The following is a 14,430-nucleotide window of genomic DNA, read 5'->3' on the forward strand; positions in this document are numbered from 1 at the left end:
AAAATGAGCAAAACTCTGCGTGTTCAAATGAAGCAGTTATTCAATTGAAAATCATCAAGAGTAGCCACTGAATTTATGCAGAAAAGAGTGGGTTTTCGGAGTAGTGTGTTAAGAATGGTTTCTAGCTAAAATGTATGTTCCAAAACGGAACCTAAGGTCTTGCACAGCTTCTTTTCTGCAGTGTGTTTCAATCCCTAAACTGCTGTTGCATTCTGTGAGATTCAGCTTCTGTCCTTTCGTTTTGAGTTGTGCCCTTTGTGTGCCAGGTGAAGAGCCGATATGTTCAGAGGGTCAGGAAGAACTTGGGTCTTGTTGCCTCTGGATGTGTACGCAGTGCTTGGAGCTGACTTTTCCTTGTTTTGCTGGTATCTTAATTTAAAATCAAAACAAACCTGAAGAGGGAGGTTGCTAGGTGATTGGTGGAGTGAATTGCATGGTGGCCTTTCACTGCAAGGGTCATAGTTGGAATCCAGGCGTGGGGAAGATGCTGTGGGACATTGCTCTGATCAGTTTGGTCCACACTGTAATCACTGCACAATCCCGCCACCTGGAATTGGTCTTCCGAAAAGAAAACTGGAGTGAGCTCAAAGTTTACCCTAACTCGTCAGTGAGAGGGGAGAAGGCCAGATTTAGAAAATAAAACACTTATCCCAACAGTGACTTAATTGTATTAATTCAATGCCAGTTGTTAAAATGTGTTTATAAAAACATACGTCTCAAGTTCAGGAAGACCCTTAACCAGATGTCTCCATTTTTAACCATTTGTAGCTTCTGTCTGATTTTTTTTTTTTTTTTTGGGGGTATTCATTTTGCTTACAGCTGGAGTAAAGTGTAAGTTCTATTTGACTGAAAGCGCTTTTTTTTCTTTCTGATGTTTTCTAGGAAGGCTGCATGCAACTTCATCCTGGTTTTTGGCAAGTCTAGCAGCTGGTCACGAAGACAATGCAGAGCAGGCTAACTGCTAACTGTGCCTGTGTTTAAGAGGGATCCTACAGGTTTGCTCTTCATTTTGTACTACGCTTTTCATCTAAAAGTGCTATGCGTTGGAAGTGAGGATGTTTTTATATATATATATGTAAACTCTAGAAGATAAGATTGTGCTTTCACAATGGCTTATTTTGACAAAGTTTTAATGAAGCTGCAGTGTATTCTCCTAAGAGTGGTAGTTCAAGATCCAACATGCAAAGCAGCATAACGCCAATGGAAAAAGTACAAACAGTGGAGATTCACTTCAAGTAACAAAATGAACAGGTTGACCTTTTTTACTTTGGGGTACACTTCAGGTAAGGCCAAAATCTTCAGTCATCTCACTGGGGCAATTTGCTCTAGTGTGTGCTGTTCACTGGGAATTCAGTAAAAATCTGAAGAGTGTTTTACTAAGTGAACTATTGAAGCAGGCCATGCTGAATAACATAATGCAGTTTGGTGCTGTAATGGAAGATGAGGCTATTGGCTAACCAGGTTCATTTTTGTTTGTTTTTTTGACATGGGGTTTTGGTTTTTCTTTTATTTCTCCTGGATTGACTCAAACAAAAAGTTGCGGTTTGTGGAACAGTTTATTGAGGTAACACTTGGTTGCACAGAAACCAGTCAAGCTGAAACTGCAGTGGACTTGTCTCCTGGCAGAAGGGATTTCTCTGAAAGTACAGTTCAATTTACATCTAAGTTATGATTATCGTGCTGTCTTCCTTTCATTATGCCATTGTTCTTGGGAGCCAGAGGTTTTTTGAAGTTATAAGAAAAGGATGTTGCCAAGGGTGTGGGTGGAGAAAGGTGTTGACATGTTTTCAATGGAGTTAGATTCCAGCTTTATAGCAGAGAGGTAATGAAGCATACAGAGAATAGGCTTTCCTAGCCTGCCCCTGAAGTAAGTTTGGTTATGAATTTAATGTTGTGAATGGCTATTTAATGGCTTTTTTTTGAAACAATTGTTTCATACCATTTTTTAAAAAGGCAGTTTCCTGTGTGGAGGGTAAAAATGGTCTGTTGCTTTTTGCTCTGTCTTCTAGCCATTGTTCCTAATGAAACTCTTCTTAATTTAGTGGAAAATGGGGAATTCAGAAAGCCAATACAGTCTTCAGGGATCAAAAAACCATGCTGCTGCTACAGCTGGTACCAAGCAGAAGCCTTGCTCTCTGAAAATTCGCAGCATTCATGCTAAAGATGAAAAGTCTTGCTCAATGCATGGATGGGGACATACCAGTAGTGGCTCAAACTACAAATCAAGGTCCCTTGCCAGAAGCTGCCTTTCACACTTCAAGAGTAGTCAGCCTTATTCATCTAGACTAGGTGACACTGTGGTGAAGGTCTCCAAAAGCAGTGCCCATGCCAAACACAAGACAAATGCCTCAGGAGACTACTGCCAAGGAAACAACACAGTGTTTTTGCCCGAGAATGGTTTGCACTATATTGGCCTTCAACCTGGAGGTAATCACACTGCCTCTCGAGAACGAAATGGACACATTTTAAATTGCTACGGAAAGAATGAGAGTCTTGCATCAGCCTCCCAGTCAGAGGACAGGAGGAGTCCAAAGGTTCTCATTAAAACACTGGGGAAGCTGGACGGTTGCTTGAGGGTTGAGTTCCACAACAGCAGCAACAGCAAGGTCCCGACGGAGGAGTCCAGTGGACAGGTCCAGTTGCTGAGATATTCACCTGCTTTGGAATCTAAGCCGAATAACCTGCTTGATGTCAGGAGGAACTCCAGTGCAGACTGCTCTTCAAGCCATCGTCTGTCACCTACTGGTTCAAGGCTTCAGTCCAGTAAAGGAAGCTCCCTCAGCTCTGAGTCTTCATGGTATGACTCCCTCTGGGGAAATGCTGGTGATATCAGTGAGTCGGATGGTCCGTATTTGACCAGGAGCACTCCAGATACAAGCATTCATGCCAGTTTTCCAGCAAGCAACAAGAAGTCCTTCAACCAAAGTTCATCTCTTTCCTCACTCCGAGATCTCTATAAGGATACAAATCTGGAAAGCACTCCTCCATCTGGGATCAGGCTGTCTGATGAGTACATTGACACTCATGGCAGCCTAAGCAACCGTGTCTCATTTGCCTCAGACATCGATGTGCCCTCCAGGGTAGAGCAGGGAAGTCCTGCCCATTACTCCTCCTACACACTCCCATGCAGAAAGTCCAAGCCCCTCAGTGAGGAAGCATCCAAGAAGGACACATTAAAAAACCGAATGCGACGCATCAGTGACTGGACGGGAAGTCTCTCGAGGAAGAAAAGGAAGCTGCAGGTATGACAATCCCCAGCCTAAGTGCCTGAAAGTTAGTTTGTAGATTCCTCTTTATAAATGCAGTGATTGCATCATGTTTGTCTTTCTCACAGGGTAATTGCTAATCCCATTTAGTAATTTGTGGAATTCTGAGAAGTATTGCATCCCTGGAGCTGTCTGAAATGTCAACAGCAAAAAAAGATACGCATTTGTGTGTGCAAATTTTGCCCTCCTGTTTTGTCACCCTCTTAGTTAACTCCAGTCTCTGCAGCCTAATCTCTCAGTGAATTAGCTTTTGAAATCATTGCATTACTTAAAAGGTGACTTAGAGTTTTTAAGCCTTCTCTTTATTTCAACTGTGAAAATATAACCTAGATATATATACACTATGAATTAGCATATATTATCTAAAGAGTGTGGAAAGAGCAGTAGAAGAAGGATGTTATAAATATCCTTGCGGGTATTCCCTATTTGTATTATTGGCTTCACCATGCTGGTTTCACTAGAGGTCTGTCTCTAGCAAGGCAAGCAACTATAGAGTATCGACCAGAGCTGCTGGTTCTGCCTCCACCTCCTTTGAAGGCATTAATTACATGGAGCACCCTCCTCATTCCTGTGTGTCAGCTTAGTTCAGCTTAGATGGAAAAGCTTGAGTTGCCATCTGGCTCGCCAGGAGATGGTGGTGTGAAGAAGGAGATGGAGGAGGGCAAAAGGGAGGGAAAGGATGTTTCTGTACAAGAATTTAAGGCTAATCGCATTAATAGGAATTTAGGATGACTGTCATCAGGAATGAAATTCTCATTTCTAGCTGTAGGCCCCAGAACTGGCTCTTTAAATGCTAGACTGTGCCTGGGCTTCTGCACGTGAGTTTGCAAGCTGAGGTGGAGGGCAGGGACTGTTTTTGGTTTTGGTTTGGATTCTGTTTTATTTTTTTAAACTCCCTTAGTGTTTCTCATATAAGAGCAGTCACTGTGCATCCCTAAATGAAGGATCCGCTCCCTTTCAGCAACGTGGGGTTGCTGGCCACTTCAGAAGTGAGCAGAGTGAAAGGAACGCCTCCTTCTGCAACTTGGGCAGCAGCTAAAACACACACTTTATGTGGCATGCAGAGTAAACACTGTCTCCTGTGTTGGAAATTCAGACCAATACCGTGCTTGACAGGCATCTGTCATCGCAGTGTAAAACTCTTGACACAGACCCTTAGGTTCAGAAATGAGGTCAGCATAAGGTCTGTTAGCATAAATCCTAGGTAAGGGCTACAATACTGGGAAAGTGAAAATGAAAGCTGTTTATTTGGAGCACTTCTTTTGTAAGTTGGTGCTCATGTATTTTATCAGATGCTGTCTTTTCACCTTCTTAGTCAGCTGTGAAAGAGAAGGCAGAAAAACTGGAATCAGTGAAAAGCCTCGGTGCCTTGTGCCAGGATTCTTCACTGGTTTCAATATCTGTAGCTGCTCTGGATTTTACATCCAGGCTTTACATACAATCTCTGCATCCCAGACCTTTGCCATGTATTACTTAGTCATGACATTTTCAGAATGGTATTTGTGGTGCACGATTCATAGCTGTTTTGAATTCACTGTGCAGTGAACTGACTTCAGACACAGCAAGAAAATTTGGCTGGTGAGATTGCATCAAGCTTGAATCTGATTCTGGTGGAAGGAAATCAGCCCTAGCTCCCGAAACGCTGATTTCTTAGAAAAAGGCATAGGAAATAGTTAGTCATTGACTTTTATCAGTGAAGTGTCCAGCAACAGGAAGGGTAAGAGGGGTAGAAAATGCTTTATGATTCTGTCTTACTTGTGAGGCTTGGTCGACTCCTTTCCACCTTGCACACTTTGAGTAGCCTGCGTCTCTTCTGGGGGTTGCCGTGTTGTAGTTTGGTAACACTTATGCCCTCACCAGGTCCTTTGGCTTAAAAATGCAGAAGTACTGTGTGCAGTTACGATCTGTCAGGTGGTTAGTCCCTGTTTGTAGGACTGTTCATCACAGCAGTTGTAGCCTCCGTGCTTTGCTCTGAACAGCGTGTCCCTTCCTCAGTACATTACTAATAACTGATTGTGAGTCACTTGGGCTGAACAAAGATGAAAGCTGGAATATTTCCCTATATGTAGACCTAAGCACTGGTGCTGGCTGAGCGGATAGGTCCCGCTGGCTGCCCCAGTGGAAACAAGTCAGCTAAGCCTCCTGCTTCATGGGGGCACAGGACCGGGAGGCACGGCCTTGGGATATGAGGCCGGTCCCTTGCCTCTAGAAAGGCAGTGAAGTTTAATCCCCTTTGTGAGCAAATTGCAGCTTAAAATCAGGTGGGCTTTACCCCGTCTTGGAGGCTGTTTCCAAACCCTCTTACTCTGATGATTGCTAATTTGCAGAGTAAATGTAGTCATGGCCAGTTTGTTCTGATGCCAGTATTGTCTGCTACTTTAGTTATTCTTCCCTATTATTTCATCTGTTACTATTCATTTAAAGGGAGAAATGGTATCTTTTCTTGGCCAGCATTTGTGGGGCTATGCAGACTGTCTTTGGTCTCCTGTCTTAAGATAGGAAGTCTGTTTCCTTTTCATTCTGGCACTCTTCCTCTGCACCTGTTTTAAATCATCCATAAACAGATTTGGATATGGGATATTCCAGAGCAGCCCTCAGCTGTACCCTGTCCAGTGACTTGGATGTTTCCTTATGTCTGACTTGTTCTGATACTTGATCTGATATATTCTGGAACTGAGTTTGCCTTTCTAATAATGGTCTCATGTCAAGACTTGCAGTCTTTCTATGCCATGACCCAGTTTTCATTTCATGAGGGTGTCCTAATGTAGTCCCTTGATGCATCACTGGTACTCTACCGCATGGCACATCCTCATTTAAGTTTAATCCTTGCTGAAATGGCACTGGGGAGATGGCTATATCACAATAGGCTACATGTGAGCAGCAAGGTATATGTGATGCATGTGAGACCTGTGGACAGAATTTAGTCAGACTTGTTGCACAGTCAGCCACTGCTAAAGGTGGTGGTGTAAACTCAGTGTGCAACTGTTCAAATAGCTGTATGCTCCCTAACCTCCACCTTTGTGTAACATGGAGGATATGCAATATGAAAATCCAGCCACCAGAAACAGCTGCTGCAGATAGGTTCTTCAATGAGGTAAACAGCTTCCTTATGGGAATAATTTCTGAAATTTCCTGACTTTATAAGCCAGAGCCCTGCAGTGTGGTATAAAGAGAATTTAAAAGAAAAGTACATTGAGACAACCTTTTTATTTGTCTTGAAAACTGGTATTAGGTTCTACTTTCAGCTTGGTTCCTAATTAATTTATCAGGATGCATTGTTTCCTATGCTGTTCTTTACAGTTAATTATTACATGCGTTGCTTTGTCTAATTGGTACCTTAGTTAGGCACTTTATCTTTTGCATTATCTGTAAGTATTCCAGGGTATATCTCAGACACTGAGAGATCTGCTTGAACGCAGCTGAGCAGAAACAGTGGTAGTTTTCTGTCATCGCTAGATGCAACAGAGAGAAAATGAGCAGAAAGTCACCCTGGCAGGGAAACCACCACCACCAGCAATTTGGGTCAGACCTTCTCAGTGGTGACCAGATACTGCTACAGTGACAGCCTCCCTGAGGACCAGCAGAGACTGTGTGACTCAGCCAGTTCTGTTCTTTGAACAAAATGAAATATGAGTGATCTCATGGTGAAGTATATATAGTCATTTTGGATCCTGTTTTCCTTCACTCTGCTCTGATACTTCCTCATTTCTATCCTTTCTGTGTGCGTGGAGAACACATAGGATGTGGTTAGTGGCTGCCCATGGACAGGTTGTGTCCCACCCTTTTCATCAATCCTTCTTGTGCCAGTAGTGGCCCTTCACAGCATACACCTTTTTATATATGTGTCCCATGTTTTTCTTACTAGTGCTTTGGGATTGAAAGAAATATATATTCTTTATAAACTGTTTGTTAATGTTTTCTAGAGGACACTGGCAGTTCCTGGAGAATAGTCAATTAAAATATGGGATTTTGGCACACATGTACAATGGCAGTAATTAAAAAGAGGGTGGAGAAAGCTTCCAGTTTCCCACCAAACTGCAGATGGCTGGCAGATTTGTACGATCTGTGTTGTAGGGTCACTTTGTGGGCATAAATACATTACACACATGATTATTTGCCTCCCTTGATTCCCTGCCTTTATCGTATGTAAAACAAAACTGTTGATGTTTAGGGAGTTACTCTTGGAGAACGCTGATTAACACTCTGCAATAAGATTTGAGGAAGATGCTCCACTGCGAGGAGAAATGGACCCTTGTTGTCAGAAACAGTGATCTGAAAAGCCAGATGCAAACTTCCATGTACCTTAAGAGAATGTGGGTTTCAATTCAAGTTGGCTTTTGTGAGGCCACAAGCAACAGTGTCCTGCTGCTTGAGAAGTGGCTCGTCTGGTGACGCTTGGGAGGGCGTGTGATCCCACTGTTGCTCTTGGCTGCACACTGGAGGTCCTGATGCTATCAAAACATGGCACAGCTTTTCCGCTGCAGTTTTGAAGAGCATCAAGTAGGAAGCAAAGGAACAAAAAAGTAGTTGTTTTCAAAGCTGCTGGTGAGAGCAGCTCACAGGAGACCAAGGTTTATTTACTTTATTCATGTACAGAAGTCTATGAGCAAATAAATGCTTTTAGAGAAGCAGTCTAAACTTGAAAGTATAATAGCTGTATTATTATGGAGGGTAATAGCTTCACTTCTTGAATTGTTTATAGCCAACTCTTCTCTTCCTTCACACTTTTACTGCAAAAGGCAGCAGGTTTTTTGTGTTGTATGTTCTTAAATCTTGGCTGCTTTTAAATAGCATCAGCAATACTTAGGTTGGGAAGACAATAAATGGCTTCTTACAATGGATGTGGTGGTTCTTGACAGTGAAGTTAATCCAAAGAGCTCTGTCTCGGGAAGTATGAAAATCCATGTCCACCACTGGACCCTGGGAGAGTTGAGAGCAGTCAGCACACTACTGGGAAAGGCTTAAGAAAGAAAAGGCCCAGTCTGCCAAGGTCCCACGTCAACAAGCAGTGGCAAGAAATGGGCCTACATTGCCATACGTATCACAAGGCAAAGTGGAAGTCATACCATCAGACTTGAGTATTTCAAATAAAACTGGCCAGCCCTCTCAATACAAGGGATAAAGCTGCACAATGCAATTAGGAGAAAGGCTCATCAGTGCTAGATGAGATAGTCAAGCTCCCAGAGGGTTTCCAGCAAGTCAGAAAATACACACCTCTGCAGTCCAGAGACTGGATTCGTGCCAGTCAGCAACTGCATCTTTCTTTTTTCAAATCACATCTTCTGTTAGATCCGATTTTAGTTAATTGGTCAATACTAACAAGCTTAAAATAAGCTCAACTTTTGACCTGTTTTGTGTTGGTTAAGCACAATCCATATGACAAATATAAAGTGGAGGTAAAATCAGCCTAGCGGTGCTGAAGCTGAATGTAGCTGCCTCACACAAATGGGATGTCACCAAAGTATTGAACACCCTATAATAATAAAGAAAGTTGTGACACTGTTCCTGCTTATACTCAAACAGACATGTAAGCAGTGGTGCCTGAGTTTCAGCCGGAGGATGTGGTTGTCTTCTGTAGTCCTTCAGGTTTCAGCCAGTAGAAGCCCCAGTAGTTACTAGAGAATGTGGAGATTAATTTCAGGTGTCTGAGTTACCAAAGTTTGCAGACGTAGTGGTTAGGGTTTAATGGGGTTCTGCTGAGAAAACCATGAGTGGTGGCACTGACGGTGTCAGTGGCTGCTGAGTTAAAGCCTATGATGTAATGGTGAAAAGAGGTGGCCCTTGATTAAGGAACTGGCCGTGGCTAAACATGAAACAAATTTAAATGCCAAATGAGGTGTGTCTGGTGACTGCTAACAAATTCCTTTTTTGCACAGGAGCCAAAGTGTAAAGATGGGAGTGAATATTTCGACAGCAGAACGGACAACTTCACCATGGACACGCTGGCACCATCGCAGCTCTCTGCTTTGCTGTGGTCACCCGGTTCCAGCCATGTCCTCTCTCAGAGAAGTGAGTCCACCAATGCGGTCAGCAGTGATGCTCTTAGGCAGAACATTTATGAAAACTTCATGCGGGAGCTGGAGATGAGCAGGACAAACCTGGAGAACACCGAGACCTCATCTGAAACGGAAGACTCCAGTGGCGAGTCCCTCAGCTCCTTGGAGCAGCTGGATTTGTTGTATGAGAAAGAGCAAGGAGTGGTGCGCAAGGCAGGGTGGCTGTTCTTCAAACCCCTGGTGACCCTGCAGAAGGAGAAGAAGCTGGAGCTGGTCACACGGCGCAAGTGGAAGCAGTACTGGGTCACACTCAAAGGTAAACCCCTGTGTTGCTCCTTTGGCTCGGCAGCAGTACTTATTTCCATTGTGTCTCAGCAACTTTTCATGCATGCTGGTTTGGAAATTGGAAATGGAAATTCATGCCTAACATTACATAGACGGTCTACCCAGACACTTAAAGTGGAGCATGTGCTTAAGCAGCCCACTGAGTTGAGGTGGTGCTCATGTCCTTGGTATTGCACATGCAGCCTTGCATGTCATGCCATGGTGGGAATTGTTTTGTCTGTCTTCCCTGGTTCTGCACTCACGCAGAATTGAGGATTTGAAGATGCTTTGGAATGTTTGGAGGTCAAAGACCAAACTGAACCAAAACTGAGAAAAATAGGGAAGTTACACCTCTGTCTTGGGAGGAGTCAAAATTTAAGGATCAGGAGAAGTCCCTGGTGCTCAGTTCTCAGTGACAGGCACACAGTTCCTTGGGCTTTGCTACAGGCTTTACTTAAAGTTAGGGTAAGTTAATGTAAAAACGTTCAGTTCATTGCCAGTGCTTCAGGTGGCAACATAAGGAAGAGGTAAACTCCCTGTGGTAGAGCATTTACACATAAAAGTGTGTGATTCAGGGCAGAGGAGGCCCCAGCAGCAGTAGGAGGGGAAGCCCTGTGATGCCTGAGGCTTGGCTGCCATGGACCATTCCCAGTGCTCACTAGTCTCCCTCCTTTCCCTGGATGGTCTTTCACCTTGCCTGCGCCCTGTAATACCAGTCCCTGCTGGCTTTTGGCATGCCCACCCTTGTGTCTCTCCTGGCCATTCCTGCTGTGAAACAGCCCTGTGGGAAGGCAATCCTCTTAAAAGGTGCTGCTGCTGTTGGGCTGCGGTGTCACTGCTGTGCTTAGCGCTGCACTCGCGTGCGTGTTGGTGGTTCAGAGTAATCGAGCAGGTAGGTGTTGCTTCAAGAAGCATATGGGTGTCAGGAAGTGTGAGAAGGAAAACCATCTATTGTGGGGAAGGGGAATTTAATGAGTTCATAGGCTTTTTGTTGGTTTTGTTTTTTTTTTTTTGAATTGCATCCAAAGGATTTGCCTTTCAGTAAATATAATGCTAAGTTAATGAGTAAGGAAATGATCAAACTTAATAATTTCCTAGCATATCTGCGTCTGGAGGAGAGAGAATAATAACTTTCCCACAGGTTGCCCTTTTGAAAATTCTGCATGGGTGTAGACTTGAAGAAAAATGAACAGCAAACAGCAAGTGCTGGGAGTGTTGTCCTTGATAATGCTGATTTAAAAGAAGCAAACTCATAAGAACGTAGCAATTCTGCCTAATAATTCAGAGGCCTGTTATCAAGGGATCAAAATGTAGGCAGTCCTAACAGTTTAAATCACTTACCCTGATCATCAGATAGCATGATTCATGCTTACAAGCAGTGTATGCAAAGGAAAAACTGTATCTGAATTCCACCTTCTTACTGTGTTTACATTATGGAGTATGAATATGAGTTTGATCTGCCTCTTATAAAATTCAAGTAGTTTCTAAACAATCCTGTCAAAACTCTAGACTGAAGTACATTATATACTAGTTGTTCATGCATTTCTGGGGTAATGAAACTCTGGGAGGGAATTTAGGTTCTTCATGTTTGGTTCTTCGCTATAAAATTGGCTTATTGGTGACTTGGAACAAATCACGTCCCTTCTTGCTACCCGAATTTCCCCAGCTATAAAAAAGGAATAATAAAATTCTGTGAAAAGCTTTATTAACTTCTAACATTATAAGAAGTATTAGGTACAGGGCTTTTTACTTCAGATGGCTGGCATGGCTGCATTCATGGTGCCGAATCTCTTCCGCTTTGTTAGCTGTTTTAAATATACATTCCTCATTTCCTTGATCTCATACCTTTATTGTCCTGTGGAGACTTCTGATGCCAAAATAAACTTGCCTGTCTGGATATCAAGGCGTAGTTCTGTTTTCATAATATGCTGTATCAAGATCAAGGCACTTGCTTTGGTTCTCCTTATAGAGGGTTTTGAATAAATCTGTATTTAATTTGTTCTTGAAGTTTAAATAGCCAAGATATTTTAAAATATGACTTAAAATAGCCACATATGCAAATGGAGAACAGCATGTTTCTTTGCACTCTGTTGAGATGTGTTTAATTATAAATATGCAGAAGGCTTATAACCATCTGGTTACCTGCCAGACTTCAAATATACATGTCCTGAGGCCTCTGCTCTACTTTCAGGGCCACCAAGACCTGAGCTTGAATAGTAACCCTTTAACAAGAACTCTCTTTTCTATCTGTCCTGTCTAATTAGTTTATTTTAACGAGGGAAGTTGCTTTCCCTTTGCCCTCCCGCTTCAGTTCAAGTTTTGATTAAAATACTTGGATGATAATCAGTCCCAGTGGGTCTGTCGGAGTTTATGAAACTGGCTGTTTCCAGGGATCACTGGGCTTGACCTGAAGATACACCTGCGGTGCCATACAGCTGAACACACACACAAACCCTTCCAAATTTTTAATTTATGTAAATATAAACCGTCAGGATAAAAAAAAAAAAGACATATCTTTAGTTGTCTTTCAGATAGTATGTAGGGGAAATATGGGGTTTAAAATAGAACTTACTTTGCATTTTCCTAAAATGCAGAAGTGGAAGTGGTTGTATTGCCCTGCTGCTGAATACAAGAGGGAACTTGGTTTTGTTGGTTTAGTTTGCCTTGTTATGTTGAAATAATGACAGAAATGCCATGCCCGATTTGCAGAGTGTAACAAACTTACCCTTCTCTTACAACTGCGGAGATCTCCAAGTGTTTGTGTGTCATAAAGAACATCAAGTGAGGGCTGCTAAGGGGAAAGGATAGGACCGGTTCCATAGGATTTGCTCGTACCCTAAATATTCTGCCAGACACTGGACAGTAATAGGGAAAAGTGAACTTAAGTAGTATAGAGGCATTTCTATTTATCAGATTCCTTCCTTTGAAAACTTTTGAGTCATCAGATGATTTGGTCAGTAACCTCTGATACATGTTTCCCTTTTACTTGTAACTGTTGTACATTCATTGGCACGGGTGAACGCGATGAAATCCATCTGATGGATCTCACTTTTCATACACTTTAGATTTGGGCTGTATGAGGACCAGTGCATTCCACCTCATAACTTTTCACAGCAATTGTGTCCCATAAATTCTAGTAGGCCCAGCTTTCCCCTTTGTCAGATAGAAGAATCAAAACCCCCTTGATTTTGGTTCTGATTCCAGATTTGACCTTTGAGGGAGCTCACCTTGGATTCACATGACTTTGGATGATGTGTGTGGGATTTTTAATACAGCGTTAAGTGTAAATATATTAGAGAATTACTAAAATAAAGGTTGAATTGTTTTTACCTAACTGTTTTAAAAGCATCCACAGAGGAAACATTCCTGTTTTGCAGGTTTAGCTATGTCCCCTTGATATGCACTTCCTAGGCATATTTGCATGTGCATATGTATGCTCAGTATGTCACACTGAGAAATGCCAACAGCTTGAAAATCAGCAAGTCAATCCAAAATCTCAACTTTGGTGCTGCCCTGTGTTGTCATGACTCTGATTGAAGGAAAAACAACAAAGAGCAGGCTAGAGAGATGGCAATGCTGTAGCCCTAGCAAACTCAGTCCTCTACTGTGTAATGTGTAGGGCTTACAGCAGTAATGTATTCATGGATTACTAGGTCCTAAGGGACCACTGTGATCGTTTAGTCAGACCTGCTATGTAATGCAGCCATAGGTCTTCTCTAAATTAATTTCTGAATGAATTTGAGCGTACTGTTTGGAGAAGGCTTGCCTTGCTGGAGAATCCAGCTTCAACCTCAGATTTTTCTAACTGCTTAGGTTATCCTCAGTTTTCAAAATGCATTTATAGTATCTGATCTTAATTCTTCCAGGTTAAACGTTCAGCCATAATATAGTATTAATTTATCTGCCAAGTTAAAAAATAGCACCAAACCCTCTGTTATTAAACTCCCATTTCCCAGGGGTGAAAGTGATGTTTATTTACTTATTTTCTCTGAATGCACAACTAGCCTAAGAACTTATTCAGAAATCTAGCTTATAACTAGATTATTTTAATAATGCTGTGACCCCTTGAACAGGCAAATCGGTGCAGCTCAGAGGACAGTGGATTGTAACGTGGGGCAGAAATGAAAGGCTAGAGGGGATGGAGGGGAGAGGCCCTTCTGGAGCCAGCTTCACTGCCAAAGGCAAAAAGGCAATGTAGTCATATTGCTAGGGACTGGGATCAAGCCTCCTCTGCTGTCCTCCAGAAGTAATTTGTCTTCTTACACTCAGGATTGTCATCGTCAAAGATAAAGTTTGTTTTCTTGATGCAGGTTTCATACCTTAGATGTTACACTATCTACAAGACTGAACATGCTCAAACTCGGCCCCTTTAAACTATTTTAAGTTATTCAGAAGTGTCTTAGTTTCCGATTTGCAGGTAGATTCAAGAAAATCCAGTTTAAATTTGAGAAGTTTATTCACTAAGCATGTTGTTTGAAGACAAAAGTTTCTGCAAATCTCTAACAAATACAAAGATTTCTTAGCTGGTTGTTATGAGACAGGTGGTTCAATTTAATAAAGAAACACAAAAGCCGATTTAACTAAGATGGAATTAATTTTTCTACATGCTTTAACATTTTAATAGTCTGAGTTTATTCATAGAATCACCGAATGGTTTGGGTTGGAATGGACCTTTGAAGAAGCTTACTCCAACCCCCTGCCATGGGCAGGGACACCTTTCACTAGATCAGGTTACTCAAACCCCATCCAATCTGACCTTGAACACTTCCATATTGAGGTGTCCTGTGTTATTTTTTAAGTCCGTGGACGTTTGGTGTGTCCCTATTAGGTGTCTGATTAGAAAC

At 42.3% G+C, this 14,430-nt stretch overlaps 1 protein-coding gene across 4 annotated transcripts in view; it reads left to right on the plus strand.

Moving 5' to 3' along the window:
* Positions 1-882: 882 nt before the first annotated feature.
* TIAM2 (TIAM Rac1 associated GEF 2) overlaps positions 883-14,430 on the plus strand; it is a 90,953-nt gene continuing 77,405 nt past the window's right edge. For 3 of the 4 annotated variants that reach the window (XM_056343271.1, XM_056343274.1, XM_056343273.1), the window contains exons 1-3: positions 883-995; positions 2,043-3,242; positions 9,143-9,578. In XM_056343271.1, coding sequence (XP_056199246.1) covers positions 2,049-3,242; positions 9,143-9,578 — 1,630 coding nt within the window. In that variant the 5' untranslated portion in view covers positions 883-995; positions 2,043-2,048. Of the gene's footprint in view, positions 996-2,009; positions 3,243-9,142; positions 9,579-14,430 lie in introns of all 4 variants that reach the window. The other variant, XM_056343272.1, reaches the window with a different exon arrangement.

Source organism: Falco biarmicus, chromosome 6, assembly GCF_023638135.1.
Source record: "Falco biarmicus isolate bFalBia1 chromosome 6, bFalBia1.pri, whole genome shotgun sequence".
NCBI lineage: Eukaryota > Metazoa > Chordata > Aves > Falconiformes > Falconidae > Falco > Falco biarmicus.